General features: G+C 38.0%; 1 protein-coding gene across 1 annotated transcript; it reads right to left on the reverse strand.

Moving 5' to 3' along the window:
* VCAM1 (vascular cell adhesion molecule 1) lies at positions 1–17,615 on the reverse strand. Its single transcript, NM_001003298.1, is given in 9 exon segments — positions 1–452; positions 3,642–3,908; positions 5,360–5,626; positions 6,549–6,869; positions 8,773–9,048; positions 12,412–12,678; positions 13,946–14,266; positions 16,676–16,951; positions 17,469–17,615. Coding segments are annotated over 9 exon segments (2,220 nt in total). The 5' UTR covers positions 17,533–17,615; the 3' UTR covers positions 1–291.
* Between the last annotated feature and the right edge of the window lie 3,068 nt (positions 17,616–20,683).

The raw sequence follows: 20,683 nt of genomic DNA on the forward strand, positions 1-20,683 counted from the left end.
TCCTCCTATGGCATAAATTTATTTTACATATGTACAGATCATGTTATTGTATATACACATCAAGGAGCTACTCCAGTCAATACATTTCAGTGGCAGTGCCTATTTTTCAGGCAGAAAGTTTTCTTTTAGCCTCTTGCTCACAGCATGGGGCACAGGAAGCCATTTCTTTCCAAGAATTCACTACATTCAGGGAAGTCTGGACTCTTAGTTTGTTTCCCTCATGGAATGATGAGCAGTATTAAGAATTTGGACTGATAAATAGTGTCTCTAGTTGACCATTGCAAACATTAGCTACACTTTTGATTTCTGTGCTTCTACAAGACTGTATGACCCCTTCATGTTGGCTCTTCTGGCAAAGTAAATGATCATCCCAATGGCTGGTATTATCAAGGAAGATGCACAATAAAGCACGAGTAGTTCTGGAGAAAAATAGTCCTTGTTATTTTCTCTTCCTGGAAAACAACAAAATGGATGCAGTCAACATCTATTACCAAAAAAATTTTTTGTAGTAATAGTTACATGTTTTATTTTAATAGTACAACTAGAGTTTCTAAGATTGGAATGAATCAAAGCCGTGATAAGGGCCAGCAGGACCTTAAATGTGTATTTCTCTGAATTATCCAAGTAATCAATTGGCAGTTGCTATGGTCATGATGAGTCTAAAGATGACAGCTGTTGACTTACGCAAAGTTGGATCCAAATGGAATTAGGTTCAATTGTAGAATGGAAGCAAGGGCACAACTTTCTAGAGCTCATTTAAAAAGTGAGAATTAAAGAAGAGTGTTTGCTTTGGAATATATAAAAATCCACTACAGAACTAGGACTCTGATAACTGTGAATTGAAATGACTAATTTATTTTCCAAGAACATCCTTGTGAAGTATAACCATTATGGTCAAATGCCATATATGATAGATATAGGATAATAAGAAAAAGAATTCTTGCTGACAGCTTTTTCAGAGGTACATCGAAAACTTTACATTTTGTATCTCTGAAGTAGGGTTTCTTCCTATGTTATTCCTCTTCAGCATTTATATCATCTCTTGATAAGCTGAAGTTCTTTGGATAGTATCATATTTTATTTAGAATGTTCCTTACTCAAAGGCATTTTCTGACCCACATTTTCCCCAGCTTAAATTAGGAACCCTCATATATTTTCATAACTCACTATACTTTTTCTCGTAGATTTTTCACCACTTGTAATTAAACATTTGTTTGTATGTTTATCTATTAACCTTGGTCTCCTTTTCCAGACTATAAATTACATTAGGCCACCTATCAATTTTCTTTTTGGTTCACCACTGAATAGCCAGTACTTGACTCATTGCTTAGACTAGTTGACACCCAATAAATTTTTTTTTACTACATTCCCTCTAGAATTTTCTAATCACTGGAGATCAACCAAATAGAAAAGGATCATGATGGTCAGATGATGGGAAGTCAATTTTTTCAAATTATTGAAATCAAAAAGCACTTAACCCTAAACATAATAACTGTCTCATTTTTCTACTTCCCCTTGCTAGAGTAGAACTAGTCAAAGTATAAACATTATATTTTAATGAGATATCCATTGTCATAACTATGGTTAGGCATCAATATTGACAACAAGCTGGACAATGATATTTCTACTCCTATTGTTTTCTTTTCAATTTAATAAATAATAAATCTTTTGCCTTCAGTTTTTCCTTCAGGCATCTGCAGTCAAACACAAATTTGCTGCTGAGTCAGTTACCAGGGCAACCTTCAAATACTATTTTCTATTAGCTGTATAAACAATGAAAATCCAAAAGACTCTCAACCATTCCTATCATTGGAATACATTCAAGCCAAAACAAAGCAAAACAAAATTAGTTTTAAAACTCAGCTAAATAGAAAGGTAAGCTAGTTCAAAATACCAAGGAAAAATGTTAAATTTTTGTCTCCATTCATTCGCAGTTACTTTACACCATAGTTTGGGAGCCTGAATTTCTTAGCTGAGTGTCTAAAATGCTTTGATAGTTCATGTAAGTAATGAGTGAAAAATAGCAAATATGTGTGTTACTTATTTAATAAAGCTATTAGAAGAGACAGTGTGCAAGAGAGAATTTAAAAAGTAAGTAGAGAAGCTTCGATATGTCTTTAAAAGAGAATCATTAACTACAAACTTCTAACTACAGAAATGTTAGAAGTCCAATTTCCTGGGCCTACGCTGAATTAAAAGTGGATTAGAAGCATCAAAGATTAAAAGAAATAGGAATAAATTAATTTCAACCTAGTCATAACTGAGATCTCCATCCAAACAGAATTACCCCCAACTTCATTAGAAGCACTAATTGCACACCCCCTAGTGTCCTTTTGAGTGGCATGATAAAAGGTAAGTGTTCCATTCTTTGGACACAGTAATTTCATTGGCCAGATCAACTCTTTTCAGGAAAATCAGTGCAGGTGAATGACTAAAAGTTTTACATGTAATCATGATACTTTCCCCTTCTTTTATATTTCTAGGTAGATGTATTGATAATGCCATGTTTCAAGAAGATACTGTGAAGACACAACATATGGTAAGGCTTGCAATGTTGAGAAATTTGGCCAGATGAGTAAAACTTTTACTGGTTTTCTGACCTAAGTTCAAATTTTCTTTACCTGACAGGTGGTTGCAAATTCCAGTGGCCAAGGGCCACAGGTTCCAAGAGTTACATTTGTTTGCAGTCCTGTTTACTCCAAGTGTGACTTCCAACACACAGTGAGAGCTCATTAGCACCCAAGACATGGAGACTGGTTAGCAAAGGCTAACATATTCTGCTTACACCAATAAGATCAACAGATCCTACCGTATATTCACAAGAGGGGTCAGGAAGTTAAAGGGCCCCTGAATTTCTTTGCTGAGGCCACTGCTCACCCCACTCCCTACTCAGAATAGAGTAGGATGGACAAGGGGTTTGGATTTTTAAGAAGGCAATTTTGTAGTCTTATAGATCCTTTTATGTTGGTTGGCATCAAGATTGCCACTCCTAATTATTATCCTGAGAGGAATCAATCCAGAAAATAGGCAGTTATTCCATGTTTAGAGAATAGCATTCTCTTGTGATAGAAGGATAGAACCTTTCTTCTTCCATGTACCAATCCTACTTCTTTTTTTTTTAATATTTTATTTATTTATTCATGAGAGACACAGAGAGAGACAGAGACACAGGCAGAGGGAGAAGCAGGCTCCACACAGGGAGCCTGATGTGGGACTTGATCCGGGGACTCTAGGATCACACCCTGGGCCAAAGGCAGTGCTAAACCGCTGAGCCATCTGGGCTGCCCGGCCAATCCTACTTCTTTAGTTTCCTTATAACCTCCAGGGAAAGGTTTTGAAAGTATGTTTAAATGCTTAGGAAATGCAAGACTTCAGAGACCAATGATGAATTGTCAATGTTGAAAAAAGCACATGGGAATCCTGAACTCACCAATGATTAATGTCAACTTCCTGGCTAACCTCCATAGGATAGGGCAGCTGTGCACAATTATTTTAGGAAACTTTGAGAAATAACCACAGTCAACGTGGAATTGAGCTCCATGTTGCCAACTTATTCACCTAATTCTAGAAACTCTTTACAATCCACCAAACCTCTGGCTATTGTAAAAATAATCAAAAACAAAACCAGAAAACTAACTAACCTTTAACATCGAGGGTTAAACTTCTTAATTGCAAGCCAGCCTCATTTTTAGATTCACATTCGTACACTCCCGCATCCTCTAACTGGACCTTGTGGATGGTATATGCACCATCTCTGGACTTTAGCACTGTGTCTCCCGTCTCTGCTTTTTTCTTCAGGATTATCCAAGTTTTTGGAACATTTCCACATGTACAGGAGATAATGACAGTGTCTCCTTCCTTGACACTCTCAGAAGGAAAAGCTATAAGCTGTATGTCTTTCGGAGCAACTGTAAAGAGAATTTAAAAGGCACCTCTGATTGGGTGAAATATAAACCAATTCCATATTAATTTAATGACAGCAACAGTCAGCTGTCAGGGAGCTATTTGTGCTTACTGTTTGCATCAAATTTTTACAGGGTTAAATACTGAAATCAAGGTTTGTTGTAAACGATCATGTTTTTAATGAGAGAAGACATGTCTATACTTCTCTCATGTCCCTTAATCTAAGTCTTTATCCAGACTAGCCCCCCAAAATGGTTTTTGACAAACAGCAATAGAATTCAAACATGGAAAAGAAAACATTTCTTTTTGTCGCAATGTTGTGCACAGTGTTTCTTTGAGGTACAAAGTTCTTTGTAGGCTTCTGAGTTTTGAGTTGGATTCCTGGATCAAGTGATGCATAGATGGTTTTCTTACTATTCTTAACAACCACAACTGCCATTGACTAAGTGGCAGGCACTGGGCTAAGTATTTAATGTGCAACATTTCTATTAATGCATAACCCATGAAAAAAAGTATCGTATTGCCATCATTCGTAAGTGAGATTCCCACTAAGTTCATCTATTTTTGTGACTCCATTTGAGATTCTTTCCCCAAACAGAGCTATAGAACCAGGACATCCATCCTAAAGGCTTTCTTTAAAGTCAAGCATTGCCCTTCTGAGGTTGTTTCTATGAAATACAAATTATCACTGAACTGGGGTAACAAGAAAGTCACTAATACCTTAGTGGAAATAATACCAAGGAGGTAAGAGAGGAAATGACAGCTCCAGTGGGAAAAAAAGGAACTTGAACCACCCCCCAAAGGGAAGGAGTGGGGAGAAATCCCGACTGATTACTGCAAGCTTTCGCCCAAAACAGTCTGTGAATTCAACCTGTCAACTAAGAATTGTTTTGTTCTTGGTCTTGGCTCTCCATCCTGGAGAGAGGGGGTCTGGATCTGATAACCAAAGCCATTTAGTGGTTCTATGGCATCAAGTTGATGACCCAGAGGCATGGTCACTTCTACTTTTAGCCTCAAAATTTACAAAAGGTGAAAGTGTCTTCTTAGGCTTCTAAGCAAATGCTAGCATGTGCCTTGTGAGAGTACCCCTCAGAGCCGGTTCAGCTGGATTAGGGGACTTTAATCCTAACTAATTTCCAGGTACATATATTTCACTTCCTATCCTTATTTCAATACCATAATCTTTGCCTCATAAGTACAACTGGAACTCTGGCACCATTCCTGCAGCTAGCATTCCACTCAAGGCTAAAGGAATTTTAGGATAAGAGACATGGAATGGTTTGTGAGGAAGTACCATTCCAGGAGCTTGCCAAGCATAGGAAATATCATGAGCTCTTCAAAACCCTCAATCGATGTTTTTGGCAAAAATTTTGGTTTCAGAGAGGATTTTGTTCAAAACCAGTAGCGACCAAAATAATACTAACAAATTATAACTCATTAATCACATTTTACTTACCTTGGATAATTAATTCTACTTCTTTTCTGCTTATTCCAGCCTGGTTAATCCCTTCACACACATAAATACCAGAATCTTCCATTTTTGCAGAAGTTAAGGTGAGAATTGGATCCTCAGAAAGAGACTGCAGGCGCCCATTACTTAGCCGCCTGCTCCACAGGATGTTCGGAGCTGGAAGGCCATCGCTAGAGCAGGTCATGTTCACAGGACTACCTTCCTCCACGATGGAGGAGGGGCTGACCACGACGGTTGTATCCCTGGGGGCAACTAAATAGGTAAGGACACTTGTTAGCTTGACCCTTTGTACCCTGAGTTCCAAAAAGTTTTAATAATGTTGCAAAATGGAGCTATGGATTCAATGGATCAGAATAGTTTACTAATGTTGATAACTTTACCAAAGGAAGGGCTTTTGTCCCCATTTACTTTAAGAGCAGATACAGAATGATAGAGAGTAGAGTAGGAATGCATCAAGGATGTTTTCTAATAGGAATAAGCTCCTATTAGCGAAGCATGGATGATTGTTGACCATGCCTATCAGCATTTATGGTATATTAGCTAGCACCAAAAAAGATTTGAATCCCCTATGAGAAGGTGGAGTTTATTTTTCTACCCCTCTCATCTTCGCTGGTCTGGTGACTTGCTTTGACCAGTATAACATGAAAGGAGTAATACTGTGGGACTCCCAAGCTTGAGCCTGCTTTCATTACCACCCCTTCGAAATGCCACACTCCAGTGCTCACTTCGGCAGCAAATACTTGAAGAGCTCCACTCTGGTGACTAAACCTATTCCACTTTCCTTCAAATCATAGCATGTGGAGAAAGAGAGCCTCAGACACTCCAGAGCTCCAGAGAAGGCTCTAGACATATGACTGAGCCCATCTGTGACAGCCATCCCCTACCTACCTGCCAATTGACTGAAAATGCATGAGTGAGTTCATTTGATACCACAGGCAGCAGAGAACTGCCCACCTGACCCCTTCTAGACTTGCCAACTCATACGATCATAACCTAATAAGTGATTATTGTTTCCTGTGTTGGGAGTGGGCTGTTATAATAATTACTTTAAAATTTCTTTCCCAGTTACTTTTTTTCCACAGAGGTTTTCTCTATTAACCCTGTGTTAACTATTGCCTGATAAACGTGAGAAGAAATCCATATTAAATTGTGGCTACATCACACGCGTACTTACCATTAACATAAAGTGTCTGTGTACTCTGCCTTTGTTTGGGTTCAAATTCCATTTCATCAATATGTAACTTAGCCAGACAAACAAGAACTTTTCCAGTATCTTCTGTGGTGGGGATGAAGGTCATTTCCAAACTCTTAGTTTCTAGAGATTTCTTGTCCATGTCCTCCAGAAAGCTTTTACTTTCTATGATAGTCTCCCCCTTAAATAATTCAATCTCCAGTCGGTCAGAAGGATACACATTAGGAACCTCGCAGCTCACAGTGACTGGGTTTCCATCCACTAGTAGACCACTCATCTCAACCTCTGGATCTCTAGGGAATGCTGCAAATATTATGTAAAAATGATGTTTATATGTGAACATCCAAAAGAAAAATGGAACTAATCTCTATTAAATACAAGGGTCTCAAAATGACAATTTTAACTCATTTGGGATAGAATCATCACCAACATATAAATCATGACATTAAGTATACATATTTATGATATTAAGTATAAATATGTATAAATAATGTTATAAACAAAAAATACTTAATACATGAATCAATTAAGAAATAAATATACTTCCTACTTTTCTCTTCTTAGTGATGCAATCTTTCTGACAGCCATGGACTGGTCTTTTGAAAGGAACATGAGTTTCCACCATCTTATTTAGTAATTATATATTTTAAATGTTTTAAATATTTCCCCTGATGTATTGAATATTAACTGTCTGTTGGTCTCTTAGTATTCATTATCTCAGTCTTCAAAACAGTCTGATAAAATGGGTATCATTTAACCTAATTTACAAGTAGGAAAACTTATAAAGAACTTACAGTTAGGAAAACTTATAAACCTCATAGAAGCTCAGAGACTCTCCTTAGACATTGTATCTATTAAGCCACTGAGTTGAGATCAGAACCCATATTTCTCTGAGCTCAGAACTCAGGTCTGGTTTTACAGAGCTGTGAAGCCTTTAGGTATCAAAGAAGATCCACAGGGCAGTTCTCAATTTAGACATTTTAATTTCCAGGGGCCGGGTTTAGACAGTAAACTTTAAATATTTCTCAAACAATGCTTGTAGTTGACAAAAAAAAACTGTAGGATTTAGATTCTAAATAATTATAGGGTCTTAGGCAAACCAATAAAAATAAGACTAAAATAGATATCAAGAGTAAGAGTAATGCTAAAATTCTTTTTCCTTAGGCAAAATGTTGTTAAAGTGATACATTTTCAAATATTTCCATGTTGCAGTAAGAGTGTACCACTGGTTCTCATTTTTGTTGGGAATGTGCCTCCATCAGCAGATCCTGGACTCTGGGTAATATGATACCACAGTAAAATTTACCCTTATTTTGAGAGATTCAAATCCCTTTACAGACATACTCTAACTCATGCTGAACAAAATCCTGATGGGTAACACAAGTTTGGGCAGGTTTTCTGGTAGAAAATGTTCTATTTTTCTCTTGAGTTCTACTGAACAAAATAAGGCAGAGTAACCCTCTTAAAGGAATCCATTTTCAGGTCACTTTGCATATTTTGTCCTTCATTCATTTTAAACAGGAATTCCACCAATATCAAATTCATAGAGATTCCTAATGATTTTTATTAAGGTGACAGGAACAGCAAGAAAAAAGTGCAGTGGATGTATGCTGTGTATAATCAATTTAAGATCTAGTGCTAATTCCCGGTTCTGCTTTTCACCTGGGCAGCTCCCACTGGCCATCCCCGAGGGCCAATATAACTAGCTGTTTTCAGTTTTGGCTTTCTCCTGCTCCCCACTGCCTCGTTTTTTCCCATTCTGCCAACCAGCTTTCCAAATGTGCCTTCAAAACCATAGGCTCCAGCCTCCCCCGCTGTTCAAATACCTGAGCAGTAGTAACCCCTATCCAGTCACCTGAATGGGCATTGACCCCCACTCCTTTTTCATGACCACTTCTGAGCACCCTCTATGCACAGGGAGGGGATGGGAAGCAGTAAACATGTAATGCGTTCAAGTGCATGATGACAGAAGGATTAATGATCTACAAACCAAGGTCTGTGGACGCTGTGTGCATATGCAATATATACTTCAGACTTGGGCCAATTAAGTTTCATTAAAAATTCTGGTTCAGAGACTTAGGAACAGTTCACAGTGCTAAATTCCCTTTCTAAACACATGGATCTCATTGCATATCAGACCTGCATTCTGTTTCTTTCAATAAAATTGAGGGCACTAAAACAGCAAACAATTCTGAAAACCACTTACAGTAGAGGTCCACCTTAATTCCCTTTTCCAATTTCTTATGTCCACAGGTCACGGTGCACAGATAAGAATGTTCATTCTCCAAATTCACAGGGCTTAGGGTCAGCGTAGACTTGGCCCCTTCAACCTTCACCGTCCCACTCAGAGGACTATCTATCTGGGTTCTCCAAGAGAAAGATGGGGACTCGCAGTCTGTGACACCACATGTTAACACAACTGAATCACCGATCTGAGCGATAATCTGGGGTCCTGGGGAGATCTCAACAGTGAATGGTTTCTCTGGAGGAAAAAGAACAAGACAAAAAGAAGATAAGATTCTTTTCTTCCTTCCACATTCCAAACTGTGGTCTTTTTAGCTAACATTTGTGCCAAGAATAAATAATTCCTTTCCATCTTGGGACCATCCTGAAAGACATTTTTAAAGAATGAACGCACAAGAGTTCATTGTCTCATTCATTTAACAGAATGAACACGGATAAAAACTTGTCATGATAGAAGTTGGCATCTTTTTGTGACAATAAATCAGTCTCTCCTCAGCTGTAGTTTATCAAATCCCTGGTAATAGTGGACAACAGCTCAAATAATGTTAGAGGTTCCAGTGTAGAAGCATTGTGTAAAACACTTTGCATGTATTAATTATCTCATTTAATCCTCGTGACTGAATTCTTCTCTTTTACTTTCTCCTGCTTCTTCTCTTTATCTTCCTCTTCCTCTTCCTTCTTCTCCCATCACCCTCCTTGTCCTATTTCTCCTTATGGAAATTTAGGCTCAGGAATACTAAATTAACTTTATCTAGTTTACAAGTAGTAAAATTAGGACTTGAAGCCAGGCAGATCTGATTCGAGATCCCAGCTTTTCAGTTGCTTGAAAAACTAAACCAAGTCATCTTCATGTGGATATAAAGCAAGATCTAAGAGAGGTTGTGAAAAAAGCTACAAAACTATGTCTTCTGGTTAGATGCAATACCCATAGTGGACCTGCACTTAGAGTTTCTGTGCCAACAATATAAACTTATACCATTGAGAGCACACAGAATCAAATTGAAAGCAAAGTCAAAATCTAAACATGAAAATGATATGCAAGGCACCTTTAAAATTTGTTTGATGTAATACAAACATACTTTCAATTAATTTAAAGGTTGAAAACTGAGATAGGAGGGTAAACTGCTAAGTCTCAATATCCAGAGAAGCTTTTTGGCTGCCAGTGCTATGCCTGCTGGACACACAGGCTGCTTTGGGATGATTCCTGTCTTGAGGAAAAAGGGTATTTCAAATATCCATTCCTCATCCCCTGAAGAAACTGCCAGTGGTTGGGCAGCCCTGAAAGGGACAGATGAGACTCCAGAGAAAATCACTACAACTGTCCCCATAGATAGCATACTGAACAGAGGAAAGAAACCTCAACACCTAAGTAATCCAATTACACCACATTTTGCGGGTTTCTTCTCTGTGCCAGGAGAGGTTATTTTTCTTTTTGGTTTGTCTCGCTGTGACATTGTAGTATCTTCCAGAGAGGGCTTTCCTCAAATTACCTCAATGATCTGATACGCTATTAGACTTTGAAAAAGAGAGAGCATTCAGAACAATAACCAGAGTTTCCCAGTTCCTTATATGCTAGTGTGAGAATGGGGAACTTGAAAACAGACCCACTTCCTGCCTGGGAAGAGCTCTCAGATAATTTTTTCCAGTGGTTGCATATGTTACCAGGCAAATTTTGTGGCCCCTGTGGAGTAATTCTCAGGTAACTGGAGAGTTCTTTCAAGGTTCAATTCTCTCTTTAATACTTAAGGTTGTTAGTGTCCTATGATGCAAAATTCAAAACAGCCCTGCCTAAGCCCAGAGTGCATTTCCTTTTCACACTGAAATAGGATCTAGTCTATTATGGGGTAGACTTATTCCAGGATGGGTGATTAGTTTCCATGATTTTATTAGTCAAATAGTTTCCTGGTCTCTTGAGAATGGTAACCTAACACCCAACAGAGTTAATCTACTAATGCTGAGTTTCAATTTTATTGTTTTAACCAACCAAATTAAAACCGTATGTATTCATATTCTAAAATTTTGCGTTGCTCGTGTTTACAATTTATGCAATCAATAATTACTGGGCACCTATTTTGGGGTAGCACCCAAATATTAAAACACACGCACAATTCCTAACTTTAAGGAGCTTGCAGTTTAATGAAAAGACATATTTAAATAGATATATATATATATTTTTTTTGGCTCTTACTAAAGTATATTTAAATTATTTACTTTCATGCTTGTCTTTTCTCCCTATAGGATAAGTTCTTCAAGGGTGGTTGCTAGCCATAGCTTTTTCATGTCTGCCCCCTAGCACCAGGCACAATTCCTGGATTCTTGGACAAAAGCTCTTAATTAATATGTGTTGAAATAAACAGAAGTACATAAACTTTGGTAAGAAGTGTTGAGTGTAGACAAAGGGAGGAATGACCAGGTTTGCCTAACAACAAGCTGAAATTGGAAGGCTAATATGAGCTTTGTCTTGAAGGATGGCTAAGACTTTGCCTGGTAAAGGAAGGGCACTCCAGGCAGAAGGAACAACAAGGACAGAGGCACAGGGACACCAATGAAGCTACAAAAGTAGTTTCTGACCAGATTATGAAGAGTTTTATTTTAAGAAATGTGAATTTTAATTTACATGCAGTTAGGGTTTGGTTGAAGTAATATATAATGAGCCCCTTTTTTGTTTTAGGTATATACTCTGTTAGCATTACATAGGATTGACTATCTTGGGGACAGAATGATAGCAGGATGGCCATTTGGAGACAATTAGCTATTTATTTGAAAAGTCACAGAGTTTTAGATTAAAATGTGCCTGTGTTAAAGTAATAGTAAGTACCCTGGTGAGCAATTTGACTCAAAGCAAATTATGAACTGTGCTGAACTTGTGTTCTTATTCACTTCATAAGGTAGTGGTAAAGACTAACAAGACAACATATATAAAGTGGAAAGTAGAATTCCCAGCAAATATTAGGTATATTATCAATAGAAGCATTATTAATTTCCATGAGACAATATGCTGTCTTCTGTAAAATGAGTAAAAAATACTCTTATTAGTTTTTTCTTGAAGATTACAGCTAACATATATAAAGTGCCTGACATATAGCTGGTGTTCAGTGAATGCTGTTATCTAAAAACATCTTGCAAGAGTGCAAGTCAGAGATGATAAACTAAGGCAATGGCAAGAGAGATGAAAAACTGAGGACAAATTCTGAGGATCATTGTGAGGAAGAAATGACAGGTTTTGGTGATATGGAATGGGAACATGAATTTGAGAGTAAACAGCATATAGTGACCCAAATACTGGGAGTCCAGAGTGAGCAGAGATGAGAACAGATGTGATAACTTGAGAATGTGAATATTCAGGGGGTGGAAGGAAAAGAGAAGGTCGAAGCATGAGGCGGGGAAGAAATGGTAAGAGATGGCGAAGAGCCATGTGAGCTCTGGGAGGAAAGACTGCTGAGAAGTAGGAGTTAGTTGAATACTCAATTTGCTAAAGGACATGACATCAGATGGGTCATCAATAAAACTCAAGGAAGCCATGTTGGCATTGAAGTTGTTGTGCTATTGGGCAAACCCCACTTATAACACCTTTATCATTCCTTTCTCACAGTCTACTTACCTTGAACGATTAATTCCACCTCTTTTCCATCCTTCCCGACTTCATTGACACCTTCACAGACATATGTTCCAGAATCTTCCAGCCTCATAGCAATTAAAGTGAGAGTTGCATTCCCAGAGAGGAGCTGTAGATTCCCATTATCTAATTTTTTGCTCCAGAAAATCTGTGGAGGTGGTAGGCCTTCACTGGCACATGTCATTGTCACAGAACCGCCTTCTTGCAGCCTCATAGAGGGAGTCACAGAGATAAATGTGTTCCTGGGTGAGACTAAAAAGGCAGGAGAGCACAAGATTAGTAACTACTAGGCATCACCTTGATCCAACAAGGATAACGTAGTTCTCTCACAGGCTATATTCATATGTTTTCACAAATGTGACAAACTTACTCTGTCCAGTTAGGATCAAATCAGCATTGTGGGGTCATAAAACTCAGTCAATCCAATTTCTGACTAATCTGAGTGAGTTACTTTTTTGATGGTTGGTGTTTTCAGATGGCCACAGATACTCCGAAATTAAGAAAGACCCTTAGAATAATGTGGTTCAGTCTCCCAGATAAAGTAGAAGTCTTCTTGGTATCTTTGCCAAGTGCTCATTTAAGTTGGCTTCAACACTTCCGTTGAAGGAATTGCCGCTTTACAAAATAGTCCATTTGATTTGGGGACAGCTCTAATTATTAGAACGATTGAACTGAAACCTTCCTCTTTGTAAATAAATTTCACTCAATGGCCATAGTTCATCCTCTGCTGTTACAGAATAAATCAAATCCCTATTCCACATGCCTGTCTTTCAAATAGTAATGATAGCTCTCTCTTCCAAGTTTTATATTCTCTAGGAAAAATACCCCCTATCTTGACTGTGCTTTTCAAAATATTGATAAAAGCTTTTCCATCTCATTCTCTTTCAGCTAAACACACTATAGTTGGCAATACTCCTTTTAAATGTAGTGTCCAAACCAAAACACAGCGTTTCAGTCTAGAATGGAGTACAGTGAATCTACTCCTACATGATTCTGGGACTACAAGCCTGCCTCAAATCCCTGCCCTTCTCAGGAAATGTGGAGGCAATCAAACATCACCTCCACTTTCCCACCCAATGCACATGTGTACGTGTGAGCACATTCACATGCGTGCACATGCACGCATGCACACACAGAACAAATGCTCACCTTGTAAAATCTCTATAACTTGATATTTCAGGGCACAAGAGTTTGCAAAACACGATTAAAAACATTTTCTAATTTGAGCCTACTTCCTACTACCAAGTCAGTTTGGTATTAGCACTCCCCTCTGATAGGTCGGGAAATAGGGAAATTAAGCGACCAGAGTTCACACGGTTAATGGAGCCAGTAGTCCTCTCAATCCGAATCCAGTACTCTTTTCACTGAATAATGCTGTTGACAAATATTATGTTCTTGAATAAAAACGGAGTAAAAACGATAAACAAGTGCCTTCCTGACTTTAGTTGCTAAGTTTACTGCCGTATTCGTCCAAGACTCGATTACCACAAAGACTAGACTACACCACACAGGTACTTACTGTAGACTTGTAGCTCTTTGGTAGTCTCCCTTTCTTTGGGCTCAAAGTCAATTTCATCCATGTGTAATTGTGCTCGGCAAACAAGACCTTTCCCAATATCCTCATTGGTAGGAGTGAAGGTTACCTCCAAACTCTTGGTCTCCAGGGACTTCTTCTCCATAGGCTCTAGAAAGTCCTTACTCTGTAGGAGATCATTGCCATTCAGCAAATTCATCTCCAGCCTGTCAAATGGGTAAACATCACGGACCAAACACGTGACTGTGACTGGCTTCCCAACTTCTAGGGGGCCACTCAGTTGGATCTCTGGGTCCTTAGGGAAAGCTGCAAAGGTCAAGCAAATACATGTGAGTGGGCTTTCTGTTCATGTAATATAATTCAGTGCAATGCAATGTTTCTGTTATTACAGTCGTAATTCATTATTTGAATAGCCTTTTTGGGATGCCTGAGTTGAGTGTCCGCCTTTGGCTCAAGCTGGCTCCCATGTGGAGCCTACTTCTCCCTCTGCCTATGTCTCTGCCTCTCTCTGTGTGTCCCTCATGAATAAATAAATAAAATCTTTTTAAAAATAAAATAAAAAAGATACATAAATAAATAAATAGCCTTTTATGGGTTTGGGTGGGTTCACAAACCGGAATCAATCACCTTTTAGAGAGTTCTTCAGCACTGATCCCAGATGTACTAAGGGTTGCATATTATTCAAGTAAAGGAAAGGAGAAGAAATGAATGTTTATTGAAAACTTACACGTGCCCACTACTGTGCTATTCATTTAACATTAATAATTTTATTTTAATTCTAAGACATGGAAAACACATTTCACAGATATGAAAACATAGCACATTTACATAACTGGCCAAAGCTCACACAACTAGTAAATGGCAAGTCTGGGATTTCACTCAGGATTTCTATTATTCTGTACTGCTATTGAAGATTTACATTACATCACATTCCCTTATCTTAGGACAGAGATATGACCACTTTACAAATAAGGAAACTGAGGCTCGGAATGTCATTGCAAAGAACAGCTACTGTGCACCATATGCTAAGAAATGAAGAGAGCGATATTAAATAATTGGTTCTGGAAAATGATGCCCCTGATAGGAATTCATCCACCAGGAAGGTACGCCTGTGCAATCTTCAAATTCTAGAAGGGAGATTTGCCTCCTGCAATGCCCAACTCAGCATCCTAACCAGCACTCCACTTGAACCTTCCAGTGCCAAGGTGACAGGGAACATGCTATTTCAATCGCTTCCTTTGCAAGGGCTACCTTTTCATTACAAACTGTCATGAAGGTAACAATTGGCTGGATTCAGGACTCCGTGTAATAAGAACACAAAAGTCCCAGCTCTAAAGAATATTACAATCAAATGTGGAACGGAGACAGGATTGTTAAACATAATGAGAGACAGATATTCTTAAGCAAAAACTTCAGGAAAGACAATTAAAGCCAGAAGTGTCTTTATTCCTCTTTTTTAAATCTTCAACTATTTGATACTTGAGAGCAAAGGCAAGGGAACTGGAAATGCTTTACTCTGTGAAAAAACAGTATTTTTCATTTTTATAGCAATAATTTCTCGCTCTCATATTCTGTAAGAAATGTGCCCATAGTCCACATAGTTTGCTGTCAAGTAATATAAGAACTTGCTACTTTTCCCTGTATTTACATAAGGGGGCCTTTCAAGGCACTCAGGAGGCTGCGCAGACAAACTATGCATGGACAACGGGTATAATTGAAAGCAGCCGGCCAGGCACGGTTTCTTGGTACGCATTAGCAACACATGAGGCTTATTGAAGAATCAATTACAGATGCTGGGCAAAGCAGAGCTCCACCATAGCAGAAGGAAACCAAAATAATTATAAGATAATCAAATGAGGTCTTCGTGAAGAGATGGCCATAAAGAATTCCGGGTTTTTTTTTTTTTTCAAAATTTTAAAATTTAATTTTATTTTGTTTTTCTAAAAAGAAGTCATCAGTAAGCAAAGGCAAGATTTTTATTACAGGTTGGTTCTTTATTCCTCTTGCTAACTTTGTAAGCTTGGATCAAGATGGATTGGCATGCATTTTAGTAGAATGGCAAACTAGGGATGTTTATTAACATTCGTGAGGCAAATCTAATTCATTGGACCAATAACCTTGAGGTTGAGCATTAAGGCTTAATGACACCAAAAACAAAAACAACCTTCCTAAATGTATCTGTGCCGAAGTCAAACGAATGAAATGTTTGCAGATACTTTCCTTATGTCTAAGGAAAAACTCTTGTACAGAGCCCTATTACTAAATTATAGATCCCCTACTTAGGCTGATTTTAAGCACAAAATTGCGTAAGAATAAGTAAGTGGAAAATCCCTGAAGAATGGAATTCATAAATCATTTAGGCGTAGATGACCAAGTAAACATGTAAGGATAGAATCAAATAGAAATGTTTGAAAAAGAAGATTTAAAACTTCAGAAATCTTCATTTTACAGCTAAGGAAAGAAAAGCCCAGAGACATTGAGTCTTACCCTTGGTCACTATGTTTATGGCAGAGTCAGAAGTAAAAGCCAAGGTTTAGATTCCTTTTCTAGTGCTAGACTCAGCGGTCTTAACTTTCTGGGGGCAGTATGTCCTCTAACCAAGAATCTGGACATGAATATCCTTTAATTTTTTTTCCTTTAAAAATACGTTTTCTAAAAAAAACTTATTTTAATGCAAAACTGAAAAACAAATCAAAGAGCCTCTCCAGTACTCACAATAAATCTCCACTTGAATGCCTTTTTCCAGTTTCTTCGATCCACAAGTCGCTGTACACAAGTAAGCATGTTCATTGTTGAAGCTAACAGGGTCCATGGTCAACGTGGAATTGTTCCCCTCATTCTTCACTTTCCCATTCAGTGGACTGTCTATCTGGGTTCTCCAAGAGAAAGATGGGGTCTCACAGCCCGTCGTACTGCAAGTCAGAGAAATGACATCACCAATCTGAGCAGCGACTCTGGGTTCAAGGAAGATCTCCATTTTCGAAGCTTGAGCTGGAGAGGCAAAAAGAAGAGAGAACTTTGTTTAGCATTCCACTCCCTCTGCTCTATTCTAGTGTAATGTCCAAAATACAATCTGGATGATATTTCTTTCCTAAATTTTGAACTAACTGCAAGGCAGCCAAAAAGCACTGGAGTCACTGCCAGAGGTGTGGAATCATGGAGAACTCTGTCCTGACCCTCACGCCCCTTTATGAAAGTTGTTTCAGTATTTGCTCCATTTAAGCTCATTATCAAGTATAAGAAACTGAGGAGATAGACCTCCCTAGAGATAGAATCCAATTCTCTATTTGACACTGAAAAAAGATACCCAAAAAACATCAATTTGCAGCTCCAACTATGACAGCACAATGGTACATAGCAATACTCAATAGCCCATTACATGTTACTTTAAGTTTTCCCACGGCTTAAAAATCCAAGTGCCTGTCTTCACTACCATAGCACAACTGACTGCAGCCAAAATCAGCTGAAATGGAATGTGAGCATTTGGAACAGATCAAAGAGAACTTACAAACAGCAAACACCATCCAAAGTATATTTGAGGCTCCAAAGATCACGACCATCTTCCTAGGCATTTTTAGTTGCTGCCGTGATGAGAACATAGTGGTCCCCAAAACCCTTGTCCCACCTGAAAGTGCCCTGGAACAGGCTTTCGCCTGTAAAGCCAGTGAGGCTCGATGAGGAGTGAAATGGAAAGTCTGCTCTTTATAAAGGGTCTTGTTGCAGAGGCACAGGGCGGAGGGAAATCCCTTCAAGGGGAAACCCGGAGCAGAGCCAGAAAAAAAGCTTAACTGACACCCAGCCAAGTCCAGGATTAACCCCTTCATTTGCTCTCAGGACTCAAACTACTCTCTCTGCCCTGGAAAATGAAACACTTCTAAGGGATAAAAAGTTTTTCCTGATTTTAACTCCAAAAGGATATCTTTGCAAGAAAAAGTACAAGGTAATTCTCCTTTCAGAATAATGTTTATTTCAGGATAAATGAAAAGCGAGAGAGAGGGGAGAAAGAGACAAAGATAGAAAGGGGAAAGAGAGAGAGTGTGTGTGAGAGAATAATAAATTACACTCTGGATTTTGAAATGGCTAAATAGCCACTATGTAATATGAACTGGTTTTTCTCCATTAAGGCATATTTGCGAATTCTAAAATGGGGTCAAATTATTCACTTACAAAAAAAGAAAAGTTTTTATCTCTTGATGAGTTATTTTTTAAAAGGGAGATCATATAACTTCTTAGTTTTATTTTCTCTATTCATAAAGATACTAATAAAAATAACTCTTTTGACAACAAACATCAACTTGCTGAAATGATTTCTGGAGTGGAAAGTAAAAGGGTGTTAGTAAAACAAGAGAAATAATTTTTCCCTTTTGTTTCAGAAAAGTTACCAATCTTTTGGTTCAATTGCTTGGTAACTGAAAGTCTTTCGCAAACTTAAATATAAATGTATGGAATTCATCTGAAATGGTAAATCTCTTGGACTGGACCATAGACACAGCTGAAATATGAAAAATACTTTGGTATTGTTATATGAGAGGTGATGATAACCAATTTGATGCTGTTCCCACCCCACCCTGCCAAGTGAAAGTATTTTTTTAAAGCTGTTTTAAAAATGACTGGTGTAGCCTTGCACACACAGAACTCAAGTCTTTGTAAAATGCTTGCTAATCAGAAAGAAACCAAATAGCCACTTCCTTGTATTATACACGTGCTGATCTACTTCCTTCATTGGATCATCAGGTTTTTTTTTTTTTTAACGACTGGACCAGTTCTTGTACATCATTGTATCTACCTCTGCCTTCCCAGTACCTAATGTATGGTTTTACACTTAGCAGATACAATAAAGATACAGTCATAAATCCTGTAAATTAAAATTTAGAAAAGAGACTTTCAAAATGCTAGCAGTCATATGTAAATACTGCATGAGAAAAAGTTGGATTCTACAAGAAAATACCCAAGCTCATTGACTTGGGGGGATGTGTATAATAATAGCCAGTGCTGTGTAGCAAAGGCAGAACTAAGGTTTAGAAACTGCACCTGTCCTTACATGGCTGGAGAGATTTCCGGACATCCTCCTGGATACTGATGAAGATGGACTCATTAATGAACAAGGAAAGAAAAAGAAGTGCGAGAAGTGGGAGAAGTTATTCTCAGGCTCTGATATTGTGATTTCACCTACCAAATATGTAGAGATGAGAAAAGTGGCTTCAGGCAAAATTAGCTGGTAGGCCAGTAACCTAGTGGTCCTTACAAAGTTGGCATCATAGAAGATGATCTGAACCATTTATGTTGACTACTTAACTTCAGAAGAAATCTAAAGGGGATTAAGGAATTTTAATGCATTTTTCTAAAGTACAAAAACAAGTGACTAATAGGATCTAAAATGGGATCCCAAAGACCAAGTCATGGTAAATAAATTCAGTTCTCAGTTTGGATATGATTCCAAGTTTTGAACATTGAAGAAATACTTCATCTATTGAATTAGTTCATAGTGCTTCCAACAAAATATTCAATAAAGTCCCTCATTATATCGTCGAGTTGCACACCGTTTGAGGTCCCACCCACTTCTTTCAGGTTGAATTGATTGCTCTCTTCTATGGCCTCTCTACACTAATGTACACTGGTAGCAGAGCACTTGTCATGTTACATTTTTCTGTTAACATGCCTATCTTTCCCAACTTACAAACTGAAACAGTTTTTTTTTGTTTTTCATCTTTAGGCATTCATTAAATTTTGTGGAATGAATGAATAGAGTTGCAAGCGTAAGCATAACAGATTGGGACTAATCTGCCTGGATAGTGTTACTGTGTTTTGTCTTTGAAACTGTTCAGTTCAACATTTTTATCAGTAACACAGAAGACATGATTATCTAATTTATTCATGATAGAAGATTGGAAAAGATAGTTAACCTTAGAAAAGACAGAATTAAGATACAAGAAGACCTGAAAGGATGGTGAAACGAACTTTAATAGGAATACATAAAATCTAGTATTTAAATTAAGACATCAAATACTTGAGTACAGGATGGAGGAAAGTTGACTTGACCATAACCTGGAGGAAAAACTGGTGATTTCAATGATCCATAAAGTGAACACAAGCCAACGTTGCGACAAGAAACCAAAATAGATACAATAAGCTCATAGCATTCAACCTTCTTATCACCTGAGGCCATCCAGGACCATACTGAGAGCTGAAGTGTCTGATTCAGGACGCCATTTCTTACACGAGAAACAAAAGTAGAGACTATCCAGAGTAAAGTGATGAGGATGGTAGACAGCTCCAAAATCCTTGATCTGGTAGGAAGCCATTGAAGGAATAGTATGTTTTGTTTGGATAAGAGACACCTATGAAGTTAGGTGATGACTAAATGACTGATATGCAAAGGAACCGAATATACTTGTTACTTTATATCAGGGGCTAAAAGTGGCACACATTGGTATGTGGTTACTAGATTATTAACTGTAGGAAGGCCAGGAATATGTGTGTACTTCCATCACGAGAGCTTCAGCACTTAACAGTGACCAGTAGATAGTAGGGGCTAAGTAAATCAATATTGAATGGATAATTACAATTTGAAAGAGAATTTGACTCACAGCCCAATGGTCCTGAGCTCAAATCCAGCTACTCTGCTCAGGAATTGTTAAACCTTACGCAAGTATAGATAGCCTCTCTGCACTTGCTTACACATGCTCAAATAGGAGTAATGGTACCATCTGAAGTGATTCATAT

Source organism: Canis lupus, chromosome 6, assembly GCF_011100685.1.
Source record: "Canis lupus familiaris isolate Mischka breed German Shepherd chromosome 6, alternate assembly UU_Cfam_GSD_1.0, whole genome shotgun sequence".
In the NCBI taxonomy this organism is placed as follows: Eukaryota; Metazoa; Chordata; class Mammalia; order Carnivora; family Canidae; genus Canis; species Canis lupus.